Here is a 24,585-nt window from a genome sequence, read left to right on the forward strand (position 1 = left end):
CCAAAGCGCAGAATCTTAGAATGGTAAAGCCAGATGGAACATTAGGTTTGGTAATGTCTGATTACCAAAATGAGAACAATGAGGCCTAGAGGTGGTAAGTTACCTTTCTAGATCACATGGCTGTCTCTTGGAAGAGTTAGGGCTTAATTAGGGCCACATATATAGGCCACAGAGTTGGGCCTACTTGCTTCTGTTTCTGCTGTACTCACTGCCTAAACTGCCATGCAGCTCTTTTATGCGTATTAAAATCCTATTCCAGCTCAAAAGCTAACTCCTCTCTGGGGCTTTTTCTGTAGAGAAAATTGCTCTAGCTAGAAACTGATCTTCCCCTTCTCTGAATTTTCATTGCATTGTCTTTCTGTCGTATATGGAATGTATATTCTGCCATAGATCATGCATATTTGCCTGTCCCTAGGAGATTTTAAGCTCCCAGAAGGGAGGGACCATATGTTCCATGGCTCTGTGATTTCCATAGTTCTGGTATGTCTTACCCATTTCAGAAGTCCAATATAACTATTTTTTAATTGGAAGAATGTGTACAGAGATCCCCAAACAAAAACCAAGGTGTTCCTTAAAGAAACCTGACAAGGTTTTTTTCCTTCCAGACGAGTTCCCACAACTTCCCAGGATGAGTATATTGACCGAATAAAGTGGACTGAATGCCCAGGTTAGGGAGAAATACGGAAGGTTAATCCAAGTCTGCAAGAAATGGTCCTCTGATCACAGCTAAGGGAACTCTATACCTGAACAGCTGGTAATAAGAATAGGACACATGGGACATGATGTATATGAGACAAACATGAAGAGACAGAAGACAAAAAGCACTCATTCATCCATCAAGAATGTTGGGAACCTATTTTGTGCTAGACCCTGGGGATGGAGTGGAAATGCGACACAGTCCCTTTCCTTAAGGGACCTCCTGCAGGTCAACGCTAGAGGCAGTGATATCCTGCTAAATGCTTAACAGCGGGATCTCCAGGAAAAAAAGAAGCTCTGATTGTGGTGTTCCACAGTGTAAATATTCCCACTATGGCCAACTTCAAGCTACAAATGTGACATCACCGAAAGCAGAGTTAGGAAGAGACGTGCCAGCAGGCAAGCTGGCCCCAGCATACCACTGAGAAGGCCGTAGATATCTGCATATCTGCAGGGCCTATGGCCAGAACAGAGAAATTTATTGGGAGTGAAAGAAAAGCAGTCAGGGCAAATAGTGATGTCTATTTTCCCTAGAGAAGAACTAGAGAGAATGTTTTTAGTGTCAATAATCTGATGTGTATCCTGAGGGGAGAAAAGGGAAGAAATTGAGTGGTGTTGATAACATTTCTAGAAAGACAGTCTGGTATTATCTACATTAAAAAATTTTGTTTTGGCCTGGCATGTAGCTAAATCTTCCAGAGCAGTGGCTTCCCCTGCATTCAGAGGAGCTGCTTTATAGCATTTTAGGAGCTAATGTCTTGCTTTGGGCAGTTAGATACTAATACACATGTGTTATATGATAATATTAATAGATATAATTTATTGAGTAACTATTATGAACCAGGCACTTCATATATTTTATGTCTAATCCTTACAGCCCTTCAAGGTTGGTATTTGTATCCTCTTTTTTTTTTTTTTTTTTTGCGGTACACGGGCCTCTCACTGTTGTGGCCTCTCCCGTTGCGGAGCACAGGCTCCAGATGCGCAGGCTCAGCGGCCATGGCTCACGGGCCCAGCCGCTCCGCAGCATGTGGGATCTTCCCGGACCGGGGCACGAACCCGTGTCGCCTGCATCAGCAGGCGGACTCTCAACCACTGCGCCACCAGGGAAGCCCTGTATCCTCTTTTTTACAGATGAGGAAACACTGAGTCAGTGAAACTGAGGAAGGTCCTTGTTTTCCCAGTTTATCCAGGTTTGTGGTGGGCTTCATGAACTTACAGGTTTCCTGCAGAAGATGCAAATGACGAGATCAAGAAGACAGTCCAGCTTATAGAGCCTGTACCTGAGGCCTGTGAATTTTGTGCTTTGTTATCTATGAGACCACTTTTGGAGTATTCTAGACGTAAGGGATTTGATTCTTCATTTCAAGGAGGACACTGGAAAAAATGGAGTCTATCAAGAGAAGAGTGGTCAGGATAGCCAGGAGTCTGTACATCAAGTTGTATAGGAACTGGGGACGTCGGCAAAGATCAATAGGAGATGACACGGAAGAGAGATTTCAGCCCTATGAAGGGCAGTCGTGTGGAGGAGCAGAAAGGCCTGTTCTGTGTGCCCCCAGATGGTGGAAATAGGCCCAAAGATGGGGAATTCAGTCATGCATCCCACAAACACTTATTGGGCCTCTATTTTCTTCTAAGCATTGTGCTAAGGGCTGACAAGGGAAGGATATGGCGATGAAAGGGACATACATCCTTGCTCAACATCGTGAAGAACTTTCTGAAAGTCAGAGCCTTCTAACAATGGAACAGGCTTCTGGAAAAGTAGTGAGCTTCCTACCCTTGGAGTATTCAGGAAAAGGCTGGATGTGTACTTATCAGAATATGCCGGAATGAATCTTTCAGTTGAGCGGTACATGGGACCAGATCCCCTTCCAGTTCAGAGATTCGGAGTCTTCATTCAGCCTTGCTTTGGCAGGCTAAAGTGCTGTGCTGAAAAAGTGTCATCATGGTCCCCCTCCTACTGCCCGTGTCCATCTAGCTGCATGCTCCGCGTTCTCTGACAGTGAGTGGTGGCGGGCCAGTTAGGCTGGAAAGTGGCTGCCATCTGTGACAGGGATGATGGCATTTTGGCGGGTTTGTGTGGGCTCCAGGAATGCAGCACTGAAGCCATGTACACACAACCTGCTTAAGAACATCCCATGGGCAGAAAATGTTTTCTTCCTCTTCATCCCTCCTCTGTTGCTGTGCCAGGCGGGCACAATGGTGCCTTTGAGAGGGGCAGCTGGAAGGGGGTGTTGGCAGGGAGGCTGGAAGTAGAACATTGCAGCTGAGGGGGAACCAAATTCATTTCCAGGAGCAAGCCTGCCCTGGATGCCAGTTTCCAAAACAAAACTGCTGTTTCTCAGAGCTCACGGTGGTGGGTTGCCTCAGAGTTGGACAGAGGGCAACGCCGTTTCCTATCCGCTGCTCCATCCTCCCCAAGTTAAAAAAAGTCCTGGTGTGTTGAGGCATTCTTGCTCTGGATGCAGATTCTTGCTCTGGATGCAGATTCATGTCTGTCTGGGGAGCTCAGACCAACTTGGGGTGGATGGGGCTTTCTGAAGGGTCAGACTTGCCTGCAGATAGAGCGGGGCTGATGGCCATAGGGGCAGGTAGGCTTCTTGGCCACCAGAGAGGGCTCAGGATGGAGACCCTTCCTTCTGCCTTTCAGAGTCACTTCTTCCGACCCCCTAGCAGCCCTGCACCCTTGCTGCCATATGGGCTCTGCCCACTCACTGTCTTCATTCTCCTGGGTGGGAAAGAGGTGGGAGAACTCTGGCATTTCCTGTCCTAGGTTCACAGTTGTCCCAGACCCTCGGCTACTTTCAAAGTTCTCAGCAACAGCTCAGAGATGGGCGTGGGAGGTCTTCCCACTCACCTCACAGTTAGGAGAAGGCCTGAGTACCGGACTGCAAGTTCAGCCGTCTCCCACTCTGTGTTGCAGTTGGAGCAAGGTGGGTCCCTTTTACTTTGGCGGCTTCCAACAAAAAGGTATCACTTGAGTCTGGTCAAGTAGTAATTTCTGTTAGTGTTCACACTAATTATGGGATTTTTTTTACACTTGGGTTCAAATTGTACAATCAATAACTAGAGAGCAATTACTTCATTTCAGGTACCGGGGAGACAGGATGAATAAGATAGAGGCCTTGCTTCAGACAGCCGACTGCCTAAGAGATATGCCAAGTCCTGAATGGGAGCCCCACCACCAACTCAGCTGACACATACATTAGGGGGAAAGCAGAGGTGTAATGCAGAGGCCAGCTCCTACCGGGAGGGCTGTGGCATTGTGGGGGCATGTGGGCTTTCATCTGATCTGATCTTGCAGTACTTATCTTTAGGAGACTCAATTTCCTTGAGTAAATAATACACACCATGCAGAGCTGTTATGAGGATTAAACAAGACCGTGTACCAAAGTGCTGGGACAGAGCTTGTTGCAAGGTGAGTACTCAGGAAGTGGCTGCTGTTGTTACTAACTTGTGGATCCCAATGGACTTGAGATATCGCGTGTATGTGCACACATTATTTAACCGCTCCTTTGTTAGATTATATGCCCTTCCTGAAAGAGTCAATTCTTCTCCTTTCTTAATTCCTCTTCTATAGAATACTAGGATCAGCAAGTTTATGACCTCACTAAGATAGATAACCAAAGACCTATCCACCATAGCCAATGAACATATTTGTATGTAATATTCTCTGCCTGTTTCATAACCCAGTTGTAGAAGCAGAAAAGGATGGGAATAGCTCTCATCCAAGGTCCCTGAATCTCCTGAGTGTAGAGATGAAGATCATGAATTCTTTTCAATATTCTAAAAAGTCTAAGAGAAATAATACATTTCCCACTTACAGGGCCTCACAGGTCATTATTATTTAAAAGATGCATTTGTTTGGTAGACATAGCTTGGGGAAAGTCTTTCTTTCACTAAGGGACCTTGGTGGCTAGAAAAGTTAATAAGCTCGTTGGGGCAGAGGTTAGGCCGAGAGATCGCCCAGGAATCTGTGTGGAGGTGCCTTCTAGCCCAACATGCTGAGTCATGTGACCCCAGCCTCAGTCTCCTGAGACCTCCTCGGGCCTCATCTATCCACTCTGTTGCATATACCCCCGCCTGCTTTGTGAAAATGTAGGCATGAGAATTCATCCCTAAAAATTATTCCAAAGTCCTTGGGAGACACAAAGCATATGTAGCCAGGAGTCTGAAGACAAAGAAAATCAAAGCAATTCACAAAGAACAAAGGAAATGGAAAAGAACAAGAAAATAAAAGCATAAGGATGAATGGAGGCTTGAAGTGAAATACAGGGTATGCATGTGTAGGGAATAAAAAAGAGGGTCATTTAAGAGAGAAAAAGTTACGTGTCAGAAACTGTAAGCAAACAATGGGACTTTTAAAGAGAAACTGACAGAAACAATTTCTTCGTAGTAGGCTGAAAGATTTTAAGGATCAGCGAAGGAAACTTGTAGTCAGTGCGTGGCTGAAAGAGGGAGAGAGACGGAAAGGATGGAGCTGTGTTTAAAAATGGATAAAGATTTAGGAAATCAAAGAATCACAGAGGTCCTCCAGAGGGCTGCTTTTAAAGACACAAAGGCTAATATTATTACAGGATTGAAATAAGGTCAACATTAGAACAGTACTGATCCCTGATTGCTGAGACTGTGCGTTACTTTTCCTTTTCGCCTCTCTATGGTTTAACATGTTCTACCATGGATCTGGATTACTTTTATAATAAGAAGAGAATTTAGCACACGTAGTAGGAGGGAGCGGGAAGAAACTGAGGCTGGGGTATTTGGAGCAGTGAGAACTGTAGGATGGGCAAGAAGGAGAAATCTGAAGAGCACCAGCTGCCTTGGGTGGCCTCACAGTGAGGATGCTGCTGCAAAGATGGAGACCCTGGACTCGATGGAGGAAGTGAATGGACTCCAGAGATGGGAGAGGATGTCCTCTAAGGCCCATTCCAGTCTTTGACTCCAGGGTTTGATGCATGATCAGGTTGCCACCTTTTGTTTTCTAAGAACTCAAAATCCCCTGCAATGCTCTTCTCAACTTTCCCTTCCCCATGAATACGTTTTTGTTTCATCTCCTCTGGAATCACTGTGGCTGTGTTGATGGGCTGAGCATTTAGCTAGTTCCCACCTTCATTACTCCAAGCTCTGAAAGGCTCTACCTGCCCAAGCTGAGAAGGTGTAGATGATGCCAGAAGAGGCCAAGGTGCTTGAAGTTCTCTTCCCTCTAATTGAGGCGTGTGCAAAATTGCCAGTGGATACCAAGGCAGCCATGGGTTCTTTCCTGCCACTTACTGGCTGGGTGAACTTGGCCAAGCTACTGAACCTGTAAAGTCCTTGATTTCGCTCTTCTGGAAAGTAATGACACTTGACTGGATTGGAGTAGCTAAAGATATCTGCTCAATCTTAAAGTAATCTGATTCATTATTTACTCAGCTTCTTTACATGCACATGGCTGTGCTAAATATTAGTTTTAGAATTGAGGATTCTCATAGACAGGGCCCATCTCATGCTATGGCTTCAAGATCCCTAATACTGTGCCCAGCACATTCCCTTTTGTAAAAATCACATTTAAAAAACTGAGATGAAATTCACCTGACACCAAATTAACCATTTTAAAATATATGATTCAGTGGCCTTTAGTACTTTCACTCACGCCATCTTTTTGAAGTGTTAGACTAACACAGCCTTTGGGGTTGGTTCCGTTTTGTTTTAATAAAACAGTGCTGCACTGCACCTCCATGCTCATCCCCTTGCGAACTCACATACAGGAAGCTCTCCAGGTCTAGGACGTGAAGAACCTGCTAGGTCATTGGGCCTACAGGTGCGTTTTCAGTTCAGCGTTTGCTGTCAAACTGCTCTCCAGAGTGGTTTACCACTGCTGTCTGTGCCCCGGCAGTGTCTGAGAGTTCCCATTTCTGCTTCTCCTCCCATCGCGGGGTGCGATATTCCCCATCGTGGTGTGGGAGCCCCACAGCACAGAGCAGGTAAAAGAAATGAACCAGCTCCGGCAACGTCACCACGGAGGGGTCTCGAGAACTTAATGGTGAGTGCAAAAGGCAAGCTGCAGAGCACCAAAGGCTTGTGGGAACTCGACTCCATCCAGAAAATTTTATTTCTTTGGTTACAAAGATACTTGAAGGGAATACAACAAAATATTGACAAACACCAATTCTAAGTGAGGGGGAAATGGGAGGGTTTGATCTAAAAAGTTCTCAAAACCTTGTTATATTAAAAAAAAATCCTCAATTAAAAGGGGGGAACTGATGTGCAGAGATTCCCAAAATATACTGGGGAACAGATTCTTTTGAAGCAGCTTCCACATTTGGACTCACTTTTCCCCATGCAGAGGTTCATATTAGTGGAGCTGGCTAGGCTTCCCTTGTGAACATTGTTTAAAAGTAGATACAATATCAAGGAATTTTGGAAGTTCTTATTTTTAACCAGTAAAATGAAAATTTTCCACAGCTTGTAATAAAATAAGTGCTCAAGCAGAAGCCTGCCTCTTTTGCTCCATGTAACTACAGCTCAAAACCTGTGCAAGGCTATTCTGGGCCTGGGGTGCAGGAGGTGACTCACTGTGTCCCTCCCTCACCCTTCCCCCACCCGTTTATTCAGGTAAAATCAGATTAGAATAAACATCAAAGGCGGCTTTGGAAGGGAAGGGAAGTCAGAGACATTGAGACCAGGGCTGAGGACAACCATGTGGGTGACATGCTGGCTTCTTAATTAGAGGCAACCGCAATTTATGAGCACCCATTTCCCAGGAACGGCACTAACTGTCACAGCTTCCTTTGTGTGCCCGTGGAAGAAACATTTAGAGCATGCATTCGCAATATATAATTTTTTGCTCTCTTTTTCATAAATGTAAAAGTCTCATGCCTGCTTTTAATGTTATCTGAAATGTTAAAATAAATAAAAGTATGTGACTACGAGCAGATCAAGCATACCTCGTACCTGTGAGAATCTCTGCTCTAGAATAAGGTGCCAGTACTGCCCTGAAACTCCCGAGTTTTGGGCAAATCTGGATTTGAAGCCTGACCTGACCACTCAGAGGCTGTGGACCTCAGGCGAGCTTCTCGCTTTCTCTTAGCTTCTATCCCCATCTCTGGAAAGGTGATATGATACCTGCCACTTGGGGCTGCTTTGTAGATTCCGTGAGGCACTTAGCACCACTGCCAATTAACTTAAAAAAATAACAAACCTGAAAATGTTAATCTGAATAATAACCCTGGGAAGTAGGCTAACCCCTTTCTTCCCATTTTATAGATGAGAATACTGAGGCCCAGACAACACACTTCCACTGAGGAGGGCTAACGCTCGTCCAGGCCAAGCCCCTTTCACTGAGTACCGCCCCCCACCCCCACCCCGACCAAGTGTCTGCGGGTGAACAGTAGATCTGGAGTCACCTTCTCCCCAGCCTTAGTCTTTGACCCCAAAATAGTGTCCAGGGTGATTGCTCACGTGGCTCCTCAAGGCCCCCGGATCCAGTTTCCTTAGCACTAGTTAAGTAAGTATTATATTAACCAGCTCTTGTATGTTCTGTCAACTGGGCTGTAAGCTTTATTTCAGAGAAGGGACCAAGTGTCCTAGGCCTCCGTAGGCCACAAGCCTCTGAAAAACAGGCTGTATTCCTTGTGAGAGACCTTCAATGGAGACCTTCCCTGCATAAGCTCATTTTAGCTTTAAGTTTCACCATCCAAGTTTTACCAAGGTGACACAGACATGAAACTAGAAATAGACTTTCCTATCTGTTCCCCTGAACCCCTTACCTTTGTGCCCTTTCTCAAGTCACTGAACCTCTCAGCCTCAGGTTCCTCACCCATAAAGTGAGGACATTAATATCTTCCTTGCATGTTCTGTGGATCAAAATAAAATGAGATGCTGTGTGGGAAAACGTTTAGTAAACTTTAAGGCAGTTTCCCTCTCTGACTCTCCTCCTGTCCAGCCTGAGCCCCCTTCTTCCTCAAACGAGCAGTAGGACTGTGCCCTCTGTTCTCTTAAAGCATTTCTCAGCAGACCTGCCCAGCTGCCTCAGCTGAGAGGGGACCAAGTGGTCTCACATTCAGTAAAGGAGGAAGAAACAGTGCGTCCATGCTGAAAAACTTGCCGAATTTCTAGCGCTTGTTAGGTCCATCTCTATTTATTGTGTTCTAAGCTAAACTCCTTCCAGGATGCCTAAAATCTCCTGTCTCACAAGTTTCCAGCAATGAAATCTTGGTCAAGTTACTTAATGTATCTGAGCCTCAGTTTCCTCATTTAACAAAATATGATAATACTTGCCTCACTGGGTTATTGTATCAAATGAGGACACATTACAGTAGGCAGTCAGAGCCTGTGATTTTTTTCCCCTCTTCCCTTGTTGCTTTTCTCTCTCTTCTGTTTATCTTTCTAAACCTCCGTGCCTCAGCTTGCTTTCTGTGACGAGGGGATAAGAATACCTGGCCTACTTAGCTCACTGCTTGTTGTGTGACTCTGGAATAAAGGCTGTGGTAGGGCTTTGGAAACGATGGTATGTAGTATAAATACCTGCGTGCGGTTATTCCCGGGATCTCTGACCTTGAACTGATGAGTGTGCTGGTCCTCCCAGGCCTGGGCTGTTGTGTGCAGTGACCACATGTAGAAGGTCACTTAACATACCTTCTCTTACTGCTCTTCCTGAGGCCCCTGATGCTCTCACATCTACCTGTGGTGCCCTGTAGCCTCCTAACACCTGTCACTCACACGCCTCCCCCTTCTGTCTCTTTCGCCTCCTCTGGATCACAAGACCCAGGACTGTCCACCCACCGCTCCCTGGATACAGAATGATGCCTGCCCCAAATCCTCCGGGCTGTGAGAAGCTGCCTGTCATATGAGCCCCCCATCCTTAGCGTCCTGAATAAATACTAAAGACTCATTATGGGGAGCTAAGGAAAATAAGACGTGCTCCCAAAGCCCCCAACGACCCACAGTGTGAACACCCTCACCCTCTGCAGAGGCCACCAGCCCCCTCTGTGGTTGAAGAAGAGCCACTCAGTGTTGGACTCAGAGGGGGCCAGGGTGCTGCCGGCTGGGAGCTGGGAGGGCGGGGCCCACAGAGGCAGGGGAGCTGAGCTGCTCTATTCTGGGCACAGTTTCAAGGCCAGCTGCAGGGAGAACAAGCAGTCGCTGTGTGTCTGCAGCTGGCAGTGGTTAGGCCAGGGCTGTCCCTCACTTGGGGTGTATTTAAAGACACCCCAGCAGATGATCATGCCAACAGCAAAAATGCACACGTAGCTCCAGCCACGTTCAGCCTCCAGCCCAGCCCTCTCCTCCTTCCCTGCAGCAACCTGGCCGTGGATTTACGTATCCATAGAGTACAGCGGGCACAGCGGGCTCCTCAGCCTTTCCCCGGTGGAGGTGCTACCACCTGGGGACATGTGCCCCCGGCTCCTGGGCCTCTCTGCCCTCTGACTGAGCTGGCTAAAAGTTCAGGGGATTAGCTGGGGCGGCGCCTCCCACCCTGGGGTTGGTAACCCGGCAACCGCTGGGGAGAGACAGGCAGATGAGTCAAAGAGAAGCACAGAATCTCTGGCTTTGTGTTTTGTTTGTGAAAACTCCCTGTGAATGCAGGCTCCCTTCTGCAGGGAGTGGCAGGGCTTTCCCACACTGCTTCAGGCAAAGGGCTCCTCCCCCAAGGGATGCCTGGGACCCCCTTGACTGCTACTGCAGGCTTAGGGACAAAGCCCATGGGCCGGGAGGAGCCCATCCTGGCTGAATTCTCTGACGGCCTTTCACTTGTTCTTCTCAAGTGAAAACAAGACTACAGGCCTGAATCCCATGGGAAGCGGTTGGTGGCGGGGGTGCGGGTTGGTAAACTGAGAACTATGGGCAAGGGACCCGATGGGCCTGAGGTCCCGCAGCAAGTTTGCAGAGAAGTTTGGGCTTTCAGGTGGCCAGAGACCAAGCAGACCTTTTCATAGAAGTGACAAGACCTCACGAGAGCAGTCCAGCAGATGCGGTGTGAGAGGTGGGAAGTGGGCAGCTTCCGCCAGGAAGGGAAGCTGACAAGCTAAGTGTCTGAGTCAGGCTGCTCCAAGTGCCAGCCCAGTGAGGAAAACACGAGTGCACCAGTGGGGTCAGCTGTGTAATTTGAGGGGCCTGGTTCAAAATGCAAATACAGGGCCCTTTGCTAAAAAATCATCAAGAATTTCAAGACAGTGTCAGAAGAGCATTAAACCAAGGGTCCTTCTGAGCGACTGTGCAGGTTGCACACCCATGAAGCCAGCCCTGGGTGCCTGTGAGTCAGCTCCTTGAAAGCAGCGGCGGGCGAGCTGGGGGATGTCTGGCTACCTCCGGCCTCAACCCCCAGACCCCTCAGCCCTGTGGCCATCAGCTCCCAGACTTTTACCAGGCTTGGGACATTGCCTCTACCCTCACAGCAGCTCCTCTCCCTGCGTGGGCAGCACCTGCCTTCACCTCTCGGAAAAGGGGAAATTTCAAGGCCACAGTGGGGAGAGGGCTGAGGGCCGGAAGGGACTGCGGCCCTGAGTCCACTGGGCCTCTAGGTCTGGACAGGCCGAGAAAGGCAGGCCCCGTGACTGGAGCCTCCTGGGAGTGAGGCCGTGGATGTGTTGGGAACAGGATGGATGTATAATGGACTACACTTGGGATCACCTCTTGAGGACGCTCCAGGACATGTCCTGAGGGTGCGTAACAGTCCAGGAGCAGAACCAAGGTCCAGCAAGCCTTGGGAACTCACCTCCAACTCTATGTGGTCGTGGAGTTTCTTGCAGGTGGCTGCGAAGGTCTCTGAGGTGCCGAATTCAAAGTACCACAGCTTGTTCTTCATCCTGGACCACGAAGCAGAAAGATGACTCAGTGTTCTGTGTTTGAAATGGTCGTGTACAACAGCTCTGCTGTCGGTGTCCCCAGTCTTATGTTTTCAGTACTTGTTAATTGGATCAGGGATGGAACATTTTTAACCAACCGTTCTTGCTATGAACTTAGAGAAAAACCCATTTATTTCTTAGACATCATGGCTACTCTGGGTGAACTGCCAACAGATCTGTGAACTTCCTGGTCAGAGAAGGAGAAAGGCCTGCTTTGCCTCCGTATCTGGATCAAGGGAGGAGTTCCATGAAAGTCAACCAGAGGTGGCAAGGGACAGCATGCTCTGGTCACTGTCCTTTCTACTACTAACGCAGAGGAACTTCAATAGCTGGGGTACAAAGGGACGATCAGACAGCCCTTTGAGACTTGAGGGATGTACACTCTCAGGACAGAGGGGGAACAGCCCAACATTAAACCAGCTAAAATGTGTGCTTCTTTGCCTGTGCTTTGAATGGGAGAAGCAGAGTGGAGAGAATTGGACACAGATTTGCAGGCAAGGTGGAAAGAGAAGAAAAAACGCGAGTTGTTTGCTAGCAATAGTTCCCCCCACTTCTTTCTCAACTGTGTTTGCTTAGGCTATGACAATCCTTGTTCTATTTGCTTCAAAGTAAGAGCTCACTATTTTGAACTTTAAAAATTTTCAACATTTTCCTTATTGGGGGAAAAAAAGAAACACAATGGGGTTCCCACGCAGCCGGGAGCTTTGCGAAGTCAGATGGTGTGTCCTGACACTTGGTCGTTCTGATCAGATGGTCTCACCAGGAAGTGTTTCTGAAGGTATTCCATTCCTTCCATGCCAACTGTCATCCCCTTATCAGGGGCTGGCTAAGAGAAGGGACACTGTCCAGTTCATAAGCTGGCAGATTCTGCTGAGGAAGGAGTTAAAAGAATCACATTCTTCTTGGCACACTCTTCAGGAGAGAGGATGCCGCTCTGCGTGTTGCGGATCCTCCATCCTCAGATCTGTGGACTAAGAGGAAAGGAGCATTCTTCAAAGGGAAGAAGGCTCTTATTTCTTCCTAGTATTCCTTAGGTCATACTGTTTAGAATAACAGACAAAACTTTTCTCTCTACATTTCTCAAAGAGTCCACCTAGAACTTGAAGATGAGACTGTGCCCTCCCATTGCGTGAAGATTTCTAAGACCTAGTTCTAAGACCTAGTTGGGAAGATTTCTGACTCTTGGTATGCAGGAGAAGAAATGATAAATGATGAAGGAAATAAGAATAAGCAGGGCTTCCCTGGTGGCACAGTGGTTGAGAGTCCGCCTGCTGATGCAGGGGACACGGGTTTGTGCCCCGGTCCGGGAAGATCCCACATGCCGCGGGGTGGCTGGGCCCGTGAGCCATGGCCGCTGAGCTTGCGCAACCGGAGCCTGTGCTCCACAACGGGAGACGCCACAACAGTGAGAGGCCCGCGTACCGCAAAAAAAAAAAAAAAAAAAAAAAAAAGAATAAGCAAGATTTATGGAGTTATGCTCATGAAGAAAGTTAGAAGGACTGGGTGTGCTTTAAGTAGACCACTGCTTCTCAACCAGCGTGCTGCGGCACAGGTACGCCTGAGATACCAATCTCCTCAGCCTTCAGGGTGGCCAGGTTGGGGTCTGGGGCAGGCTGAGCACCACCCTCCCCATGCCACAGCTGGCATTCTCTTCTGTGTGACAGAAATGCCAAACAAATGCTTTTGTTTTCTATGTCTGCCACGATATGCATAGGGAACACTGCTCCGATCACTAGTTCTCTGTATGCACAGTAATGTGAATACAAACTACCTGGGGATTTCATTGAAATGCAAATTCTGATTCAGTCATTCAGGATTTGGGCATAAGAATTCCTTGTTTTCTAATAAGCTGCTAACGCTGGTCCAGGGATCACACTTGGAGCTGGGAGGATCTGGAGACTACATTTGTGGTTCTGAGACATTAGTATTCGTAAGAATCACTTGGCGAATGTGATTAAAATGCTAGTTCCTGGGGTCCAGTTTGTAGAGATTCTGTGTGAGAGCTGTGGGGCGGGGCCCAGGAATACGCATTTTTATGAGTGCCCAGGTGATCATTATGCAGGTGGTCAGCTGTCAGGACTTTGAGAAACATTGCTCTAGATCCCAGTGAAATGACACCCAAGGAAGAGGACAGACCGATTAACCCTGAAAGAGAGGATTCCTCGGGGAGGACAGAATGAGGGTCAGTGCCTTTCAATAGACAGTGATGGCAAAAGACCCAGTAACAGGAAAAACACAGATTGTCAAGGTTGAGGATGCCTCTGCAGCAGTGAAGGCATCTCTGCAGCCAGGAGACCCGCATCATGATTCCACTTGAAATATCACTGCTGGTCTGAATCATGACTTTTGAAAGTTATTGCCAGGAGATTTAGAGTTTTAATAAAAATTTCCAGAAGCCACAAGCTATTTTTGCCCAGAAGTGGCTCTTCTGATGATCTAATAAGGTTAAGAGGTCATGGTTAGGTCAGTATCACAGAATGACTGAGAGGATCAAACAGACTGCTATTCCATTGCTGGTTAAGTGTCCATTGCTGGCTGTGTAACCTAAGCCTCAGTTTCCTGATCTGTAAAGTGGAGATAATAAAAAGATCCGCTTCAAGGGGTAGTTGAGAAGATTACATGGGATGACTGCAGAGCACTTCCCATAATGCCTGCTGCATGATAAACTCACCAAAACTGTCAGCTACTTACTTATCAGTTATAATTTCAATGTCTTTTGAGTTGGCATGTTTGGATAACATAATAAGGTTAAATGACAGATCAGGTTGGGTAGCCGTAGACATTATACATTCAAATTTTTCTGGGACAGAAAAATATGTGATATTTGTCAGATCATGTGTCTTGACTTCTGGTTAAAAATACATGTTCCCAACATGTCTAATCTAATAGATTTTTTCCAGAGTCACAGACCACACCCTAATCCCTGGTTAATTATCTTGACTGGTCACATAACTGTCCAAGACGTGATGCTGATTGCAAATACGCTTTTGAGAAAGTGCACGTTTGGTGTGAGACAAAGTAGTTATCGATTCAAGAAATATTCGTTGCGCCAGGACTAGATAGGGTGTACTAGGTGCAATGGAGAACAAAACACAGCACTCCACGGGCCAGACACCTGGGAAGGGCAGCCAAGGAAACAGATCATAGGGTCGTGTGCTAAGCACTGGGACCACCTAGGAGGAGGGACATCCAATTCTTAGTGGGACCACCATTCATCCTAGGTGGATGATGAGTTCCGAAGGATGTGGAAAGGAATAGGGAAGGTGGAGGAAGAACATTCTAGGCAGAGGAAAAAGCCCAAGCAATGGCACAGGGTAAGAGAGAGCATAGACCTGCTAGAGGGGATCTGGAACTCAAGGAGGGGTGGATTGGCCAGATAAGGCTGGAAGGGCAGATAGGAGCAAGATTATAAAGGCTGGGATGCCATGTGTAGGTGTTTGAGCTTGATCTTAAAGTCTGTAGTGTGTCATGGACCATCCTTAAGTGGGGGTGGTGATAGGGGGTGGCAGTAGTGACTGAACAGACTTGTGCTTTTTAAAGATCACTCTGTCCCAAGTCTGGAGAGTGGACTGCAAGGGGTGGGTACAGACTGGAGGCCTGGAGAATGGTTTTTAGGTGGTGTAGAAACTCAGGAGAAACCCAGGAGAGAATTGGGAAGGACCTGAACAAAGGTAGTGACAGTAGGGCTCAGGAGAAGAGAAGGGATTCACAAGCTAAAATATACGAGGTGGAACTGACAGGGCTGGTTTGTTGTAAGGAGTGAGTAAGAAAGAATAGTCAAAGTGACACCCAAGTTTTTGTCTTAGGTGGCATGATTGCTGGCAGGTGCTCTTCCCTGAGAGAGTGGCACAGGAGATCAATTCTCCAGTGGCAGTCCTCTTTGTAATTGAAGGACGGCACTTTTGTGTTGTGGTTCATCTGTCCATCTATCCATCCATCCACCCACCCACACATTCATTCATCCATCCATTCACCCGTCCATACATCATCTATTGAGCCATACTATGGAACAGGCACTGCATAAAGGCCTGGAGATAAGTGGTGAGTAAGACAGGCAAGATCTCTGCCTCACAGAGTTTACATACTTTTAATAGCTTCCCCAAGATGCTAACCTCTGCCCCACAGGGACCTATGTGTTCAAAATCTGACAGCTTTTGGGACTTCCCTGGCGGTCCAGTGGTTAAGACTCCACGCTCCCAATGCTGGGGGCATGGGTCCGATCCCTGGTCGGGGAACTAAGATTCCCGCATGCCGCACGGCACGGCCAAAAAAAAAAAAAAACAAAGACAAAATCTGACAGCTTTTATTTCTCCTCTTTTAATTCGGGCACATTTTAGTTAGAAGTAAATACATTCTATTGCTATGGTTCTTTGGTTTTGCACTCTGCTAAACATTTCACGAATACTATCACTTTCAATTCCCTGAAGAGCCCTATGATGTAGGTACTATCACTACAAGTCAGGGAAGACCTGGGGGAGAAGTAAGTTGCCTAAGGTTGCAGAGCAGATAAGTGCGGAGGGGCCACCCAACCCTGACTGTCGGACCCCAGAGCCTGTGCTTTGCTCCCCTGCCACGGTATCTTCTCATGCTTTTGCATGTTGTGTGGTGTGGTGGTGTGTGCTCCTACTACACTGCCTAGGCTGCCCTGGTTGTCCTTCACGAGGCTGTGAAATGGATGCAGGTGTGGGCCTGGGGCGTTAGTGGCTGCACCGTGCACTAGGAAATGCTGTCTGATGAAGAGTGTGTGTCGCCCCCCACCCCCCACCCCCAGGTCCCAGTGGCCAGGGAGGTTCTAGAGGAGTTTCGATTGGATTTGTCACAGGAACGTCCTGGTCTTGAATCTACACAGTCTCACAAAGTCAGGGAGACCAGAATGGATCCCTAGAAAAGCCAGATGCTCCCAGGACACCCTGCACCTTTCATTCTCTCTGCTCACCCAACAATGAGGCAGAGGCAGTGCCCTTGCACCATCTCCTACACGGAGTGAAACAGGGAAAGCTGGGAGACAAATGTAAATTGTTCCTTGGGTACCTCCAACTTCAGCTTCCACGCCGGCCAATTTTGGCCGCTCATAACAAGAGAGGGTAGTGTGGCCTAATGCAAAGATCCCACGATGGAATCAAGGAGCCCTGCCTTCAAATTCTGACTCTGCCCTTTATGGGTTGTATAACTTTGAGCATTTTTTTTTACTTTTCTGAGCCTCCTTACTCATAAAATGGGTAAATACCTGATTCACAGAATGTTATAAATACTGAATGAGACATGTAAAATCATCTAGAACAGCTCTTGGTCTATAGGCCCTCATCCCCTATACACATTAAAAGTTTGTTGATTGAATGTCACCGATGGCCTGTCAATAATCAAAGTACTATCTTCCTAAAGAAGGTCACATATCTTGTTTCTCAGAAAAATTGCCGCTAGCCTTATATTAGATAATATAGAGGGGGATTACTTTGGTTGCCTCTGTCCTGGCCACTAAAATGGTTGAAAGTGCAAAGACTGGGGCCATGGGGGTAGGGGCAGAAGAAGGAGGAGACTCCTCTTGGGATAAAGGTTGATCAGGTGGAGATGGCCCCCAGAACCCTGCATGATTGAGGCCCACTAATGGTGGGCCCTCAGGTGGAGGTTGCCTTCAGGCCAAGTGACACCGAGAAGACAAGACAGACCCTCTCTTTGTATATGTTGGGAGGTTGTCGCCAAGGACTTCACTGGCAGGCCTATCTGAGGCCGGGTTCCCTCAAGGTTTCTCAGCTGCTCTGAAAACAGGAAGGAAGGCAAGCTCCCAGCCTACTGTCATTGCGTACCGAGACACCAGAGAGCAGTAATCTGGATTCTTTGGTTCTGTCTACACTGGCAGAGCAGATTGGTATAGCATATAATCAACAGGTTATTTGTTGATCTGGAAGTAGAGAAAGCCTCTCATCAGGGAGGCTTTGGGCTTTTGGTTTTGCACTCTGATAAATATTTTACATATATTATCTCTTTCCATTCTTGGAAGAATCCTATGAGTAGGTACGCTTGATACAAATAAGAAATTCACAGGTTGAAGCAAATTCACCTCTGCCTCATGTTCTCTTTTCCCTTTCCCCTTTTCCCTCTACCAGCACCAGCACCTTTCCAAAGCCTTTGGCAAAAGCCAACAGGCATGTGATACCCTATAATTTGACAAAGCCCCCACTCTTCCTGCTAAGTAGACGGCCTGACTGCCAGCGTCCCTCTTGTCTTTTGAAGATGTCTCCCCCGCCACTTTCCCCTTAGCCCTTGCTGGAGGTTTGCTGCTGCTGCATGGGGCACTGGTTTCTGTCTGTTTCATTTTCAGTTGTACAGGAACATGGCATTTGGAATCCGTGAGGCTAGTGTTCCTGCCTGGCTCTGCCACTTCCTGGTTAGACAAGTTATTTCAGTTCTTTGACCCTTCATTTCTTCTTCTACAAAACGGGCATATTATTTTCTACCCAGCAGAGTTGTGAAGCTCACGTGGCAAATGCGAAGCACCAAGCAGGTGTTTAACACATGGGAAGTGCTCCCTCACTGTTCTATCTTGTTGCTAGGAGACACACTCACTGGGAGACTCGTTCCCCAAAGGCTGCAGGGGTAGGGACAGGAGCAGTGTGCGGGTCTATCCCAGGCAGCCAATATTTTTTGAAGAAAATAAAACTAACAATGTTTTAATGACTTCTGGACTGCTTTTTCTGCATCCCTCTTCCTGAGTTTTTTTTGGCCCACCATTTCTTTCCTTCTCATAATCACCTTTCAGCTGGAGATGACTAATCCTTAACCAGTTGTCCTGAGGCTGGTTTCCAGGTCCACGAAACTCCTAGGTTCACTGTCAGGCTCTAAACTACCCCGGTGAACCTGTTCTTGAGGCAGAAGCCCCTTGTCTGGGCTCCAAGGGACTCTCAGTCACATGGAGGAGCGGCAAACAGCAGTAGTGACACCATGGGTTGATTCTATTTCTGGGCTTTCTTAATTTCCCTCTGCTTTCTAAGAAAATAATATTGATTAGTAGTTGAATCTTTTCATTTGACAGATGAGGGGAAAATGAGACAAATTAAAAATGTTCTTTTATATTTGTCAGCAATTTAGGGCTGGATTCAGTCACCATCCTGACAGCCTATGAATAGCCTGTCTTCAAGGATGTCCACAAGAAAAACGAAGCTAGCTGCTGGGCATTTTCACCAGCAAAGGCAATGAGCTTCTGGCGGCCCTTTTCTGATAATCTAGGAAGTTTTAAGGGCAGGAGACTTTTGAAGTCATCGAAACATGAAAACATTTCTTTGGACGTAGAAGGCTACAAAGAAGACACTAGAGCTATTTCTAGAAATAGGAGCCCTTGAAGTGAAGGTATTCCTCTTTGTGGTTTGGACTTTGATAATCAGGTTCCCTGAGTGGGTCATGACTCGAACAGTCAGTTAGGCCTCTCTCAGCCCAGTGAAGCAGACGCTGCCCACGTGATCGTGCTCTGTGTTGTGTTGAGGGAGTCAAATGATATGGGGGCCATGCTGGGCCAGTGGGCAGGAGACTCCCCTCCAGCCCCAGTTCTCATACACACTAGAATGTGATACCACAAGAGTTACTTGGGGACTCCCAGACTCAGTTTCCTCATCCTACAATGAAGGGCTCGGAACGATGGATTTCTGCGGTTTCTCCAAGCTCCGTGAACAACTTGAGATAACGGGATACAGGGCAGGGTTGGAGGGCCCACGTGCACCACAACCAGTGCCGTGTAGAAGTGTGGGCCCAAGTATTGCCAGGGCTGCCATTTTTTACAGAGATGCCAGAAATGTGTTTTTACATAAAATCTCCTGATTATTAGAGTTGGCAACCAGTTCAACTCTTTAAAAGAACACTGTACAGGCCAAAAACCACACATAGTTCTCCAGGGAGAACTATGCCTAGCCAACAGGCTACTTCAGTACACTAGGTGTACATTTTCATAAGGTTCATCTCAACTAAAAACCAAAAACAAATGATCTCACTTAATACCATGGGTTTGCTGGGTTACTGGTGGTGGTATTGCTATGACTACTAAAGATAGTAGACTGGTGCCAGGTTATTAAGGGAAATAGTAATCTAGCACAACCAGACAGGTATGATAGCAACACAGGAAGGGCAAATGCAACTTGAGCTGAATGACGACTGTTAGTAATAATACCGAGACTACTTTATCTGTTAACATTTTACATTATTTGAATCCCAAGTGCTTTTGGATGTTTAGTAATTGTGTTAACTAAAGTTTAGATCAAAGGTTTCGGGCTTCCCTGGTGGCGCAGTGGTTGAGAGTCCGCGGGCCGATGCAGGGGACACGGGTTTGTGCCCTGGTCCGGGAAGATCCCACATGCCGCGGAGCAGCTGGGCCCGTGAGCCGTGGCTGCTGAGCCGGCGCGTCCGGAGCCTGTGCTCCGCAACAGGACAGGCCACAACAGTGAGAGGCCCGCGTACCGCAAAACAACAACAACAACAACAAAAAAACAAAACAAAGGTTTCAAAAAGAAAAATAAAAGCCAAGGTAGGTAGGCTTAGTTCTAAGGCCAGGATGTCCAGTCCTGTAAGGGACCAGTGACTGTCACCTCACAGGTGCTGCAGAGGCCATCTGTGTTACCTGCACACCCAGCTGCCCTGGCCCATCAGAGAGCTTGTCACCACATCGAATCCACCCTGTATGCTGTCCCCTGCTCTCACTGTTCACTGGAATGGCACTCGGTGACCGGCAGGCACAGAGCTGTGGATGGCAGGGGCTCTTCCAAGAGGAGGTGGTGACCCCTCTGGTACAAGGGAGCGTGAGCCCCCAGCAGTCAGGAAGCAGGCTTTATAAATAGCTGTTTCTGTTCTCTGAGGGTGACTCCTGTGCCCGCTGTTCTTGCCAACAGATTTGTCTTGGCTCAGCTCAAGGGGCGAGGTATTCCCTGGCTTTTTTCCATACTAGGGACAAGACTGGTGTTCATGGCGCTCAGAAAAATCTAGGGTGGTGAATGGATGGGAGGACTGGAGACCAGAGTCCAGGAGGGGGTGGGCAGAGGTATGGGGAACAAGAAAGAGGGGAGAGCTCAAGAAGGGTCTAAAGAAAATGAAAAGACCAAGAAAGGAGGGAGAAACCCGCCTAGCGTGTATTTTATAGTATATAGATCAAATCCTCTTAATAACCTATGAAGACACTTCTGAAGTCATTTTCACGTGTGAAAAGTTACCTGCAAAATCACAGATGACAGAGTGTTTGCACTTAAGGGAACTTTGGGGTCCAGGGATTCCCAGCCAGGAGATCACAGGTTGCAAGGAATATTCCAAAGTATGGAAGGAGTCCATGAGTTGCTGTCAGCATTTCATAATATGTAATAGTACTTGGGCATTTACTCATAACAAAGACTGCACAGACTAACTAGTGGGTTAAAGTGATGTGAAATGGAATAAAATCAATTACATCGGTTACTCTTGGCAACCAGAGGAACTGATTGAATGGCAAATGGATATTGTTGATTCATAAATATGGAAAATGAATGATTACTTAGAACAGCCTTACGGCTGACAGAAATCTTATTCAGTATGGCACCCATGGTGGGGGCTGGTGGTGAAGAATAAATAAAAATAGTGCACTATTGGATAGTATCTGGGCGCATGCGGAACCGTCACTCCATACCAGCTCCGGATGGTACTTCCTTTCTGAACCGTAGCAGCCTTCTCAGGGTACAGATGAGGAAACTGAGGCCAGTCCTCGAGGATGCAGCGGCTGGAATTCGAACCCCAGCTCCCAGCTTCCCATCCTTATCCCTTACGTTTCCACTCCCCCCGCCCCTCCTCCGGCTATGCCCCAAAGGCATCTGAGAGAAGTGGAAAGGTCAGCCAAAGCCACAAGAGCTGGTGACTGCAAAGCTGAGGGCCATTCTCATGCCTGCCTGTGGGCTGGCTTTGATCACATCTACTGCTCAGGCCACGGGAAGGCCACGAGCTCCAGCTCGAGGTTGGCCGGCTTGTTGCTCAGGACCCCACGGTGCTTTTCCCCACAGAGCGTGCAGTCTGGGTCTCCCTATTGGTCTCCAGTCTCCACTCTTGCCCCAGAGTAACAAAGGGCCAAACCCACTGGCCTCATCCAGAGCAGTCTCTCTACCCCCTTCAAGGGTAATTCTAAGCTGCAGAGAATCTGCTCCCTCTGAGCAGTGACCCTTCACCTGCACACAAGACAGTTTGTTTCCGTGGACTAGGGACAGAGTCTCCTTTGGTCGGTGCTCCCGAATTCTGCCCGGCACCCGACAGTATCTCCTGCTAAGGGCAGGACTCCAGCACGAAGCCAGCCAAAGTCTGAAACCGGATCCTCCCCCAGGGCAGCACCCGGGGACACACGTGTGTGCAGGCACACACCCAGGCCCAAACAGGGAGGCTTCTCTCAGGCTCTCCATCCACGGGTACCGAGCACACTCACGGCCTCTGATGCTCTGAGGCCCCGGGGTCTCTCCGAAGCCCGACTTGAGAACCGCCACAGTGATGGGAATGCCACCACGTGGTCCTGCCACTTTGGGGGCGACCCTCAGGAGAGACAGCTGGTGAGGCAGCTAGGGTTTTCCTCTCCTGAGGGCCTGAGTGTCTAGAGTGTCTTGCAGTCAGTATCCGTCCTTGCCAAGAGAAAACAGCTACCTTCCCCCATCCAAAAACGTAAAAATAAAAATAAAATAAAAATCTCACCGAGTTTGGCTGTTTTTAGCAATCCTTTCTCCCTTTGAAGATTTATTTGTGGAATGAAAATCCCCTTCAGGCCCATTTGGCTGAGGCTACGGGGCTCTGAATAAGCTCGCACAGTTTGCAGACAGCAAAATCGAATACGGGGACCAAAAGCAATCCTGCTCCCGAAGGGAAAGGGGCAGAGGCAGATGCGTGTGGGGTCTCTAAGGTTCTGTAACGACTGCTTAGCTGTTGTACAGTTTTTGATTCCCAGCTACGCTTTGCCAGCACTCACACATCCATCGGCCCAGGAAGCTGCTATCCGAAGGCAGGAGGGGACGGTTGGGGAGGACGGCTGATTAGAACATAGCCCTGAACACCTGGAGAAGGTCTAGGCTGAGGAAGCCCTCAGAAGCTCTTGCTGAGGAAGGCCACTTCCTGGGTCCTGACCAACCAAGGTTAGAAACGGAAGAACTGTCTGGGGGAGTAGGAGGCAAGCGCCCAAAGCAGGTCCACACCCTCACCCTACCGTAATTCACCTACCAGCCTTCCCAGGGAGGCTCCGAGACAGACGGCAGAGCTTCCCCTCCCTCTCCATGCCCTCCAATCCAGCTCACCCCCAGCTGTTGGGAATCCCTCAGTCCCCACTTATCCAGTGTCTATTTTGTGCTGGACCTGCACTGGCTGCTTTAGGAACCAAAGGGTCCCCTCACGTGGTCCTCACACCTGTCTTCTGTGGTGGGTGCTATGTGGTTAGTTTGCAGATGCGTCTGAGGCTGCTGCTTCTTGGCGAATGCGCAACTGGCCTCGAGTGGTATCGTGGTGTCTGAGGGGTGCTGGCTGAATGTCTCTCCCTCCCACGACCGGCCTTTCTGAGCTTGAGGCGCTGCCCCACTTGTGACAGGTCAGGTTACAAAAGTTCCATGCTTAAGCCAGTTGTTTGTCGCTCGGAGCACATTTTCCCATAGAAACAATGTTATGTTGAGATTGGGTTCTCAGAGTAACTACCAAAGGCAATAAGCCTGTTAGGTATCCGATGTCTAGTTTTGGAGACAGCTTGGTAGAGCTGAAAAAGCCCTGGTTAGAAGCCAGAAAGGCCTGGGTTCCAGCCCCAGGTCAGTCACTTACGTGCTATGGCCTGGGGCAACTCATTTAGTCTCTTTTCCTTAGTTTCTTCATCTTTGAATTGGTATGATATTCCCTACCTTGCAGGGGTTGTTGGGAATATTAGTTGAGAATGTATACGTGGGTCCTCTGACATACACTCAAATAATGAAGCAACAGAACTCCGCTGCCACGTATAAAACTGGCTTTGTGGCCTCATGGATTCTGAGTCCCAACTTGAAACACAAACGGCACGTCTTTCCTGCTGAATTTGGATTGGAGAATATTTGCTTTCCTCAACTTCCTGGAAAAGAAACATGGGGACTCTTCCACCCTAAAATCCCTGGTGGCCACCCTGAAGTCTGGGCTGGAGTTCTGATTAGACTGGGACTGGAGGTGCCAGAGGGAAGTAAGAAGCAGAAGAGGTAGGAAGGGGAGGAAAGGGCACGACTTAAGTATGCATCGTATTTCTTCCTTTGGCTTTCATAAAACTGCACGATGATCTGGTTACTTTCTCCGAAGTTTCCTGTGCCTTCCACACCATGAGCCAGTTGGATGCTTCCTGGTCAGAATTAAATACAGAGTAAGGCAGTTCCCTCCTTGCTCCCTCTACCTTTTAAATCATGAAATAGTTAGCAAGGCAAGTCAACAATTCATTTGATGGGGCAGATACCTGAACAAATACCCTCTTCCCATCTTTATTCCATCTTCTTCCTGTGCTGCTTAGAAAAAATCTTAAATAGGAAAGCATCAGCCAGAGCCTCCCTCTGCCTGAGAAGACTGCAGTATACACCGCCAGCAAAATCCTTTCTTTTTCGCCCTTTTGAAAATCTCATCCGTATGCTCTCGGCTTTGCTTCCACTCTGACGTTTGTGACTTCTTCTACTTATGTACACACTCCTAACACCTGTTTCAGTGACTGTGATCATGTGAACTTGTCACCCTGACCTAGCATGGCGTTCTGAACCCAGGCCTTTCTGTGTGTTCTACCCACCACATCTCTGCTGTCTCGGAGGTCATGCTTGTCTCCCCTGTTCACTTTGCCCCCTCGCTGTGCAGTTGGCAAACGTGTCCCCACTGTGGATGTGACCCCACTGCCAGTCCCTCGGAGAACTGCTTAGCACCCCCTTTGCCAGGCCTCTTATTTCTAGCTCACACCTGCTGCCCTTCTGTGGGTTGTGATTTTAGAGTTTCATCTGAGCATTCTACTTTATCCCCTTTAAATCTCATTTTAAAGCTCTCCTGTTTAGTCTTCAAGTCTCCGGCCAAAAATATTTTTCTTGGTTTATGTGACAAGCTCCCAATTCCT

The 24,585-nt window shown here is 47.9% G+C and overlaps 1 protein-coding gene across 5 annotated transcripts in view; it reads right to left on the reverse strand.

The window, feature by feature from the left end:
* DGKG (diacylglycerol kinase gamma) overlaps positions 1–24,585 on the reverse strand; it is a 210,180-nt gene that overhangs the window by 54,327 nt on the left and 131,268 nt on the right. For all 5 annotated transcript variants that reach the window (XR_004476058.2, XM_033403218.2, XM_049710225.1 and 2 more), the window contains one exon: positions 11,393–11,483. Coding sequence is in view for 4 of the 5 variants with exons in the window: in XM_033403218.2 (XP_033259109.1) it covers positions 11,393–11,483 (91 nt within the window). In the remaining variant the exon portion in view is untranslated. The remainder of the gene's footprint in view (positions 1–11,392; positions 11,484–24,585) is intronic.

The sequence above is a fragment of the Orcinus orca genome, chromosome 5, assembly GCF_937001465.1.
Source record: "Orcinus orca chromosome 5, mOrcOrc1.1, whole genome shotgun sequence".
Lineage (NCBI taxonomy): Eukaryota > Metazoa > Chordata > Mammalia > Artiodactyla > Delphinidae > Orcinus > Orcinus orca.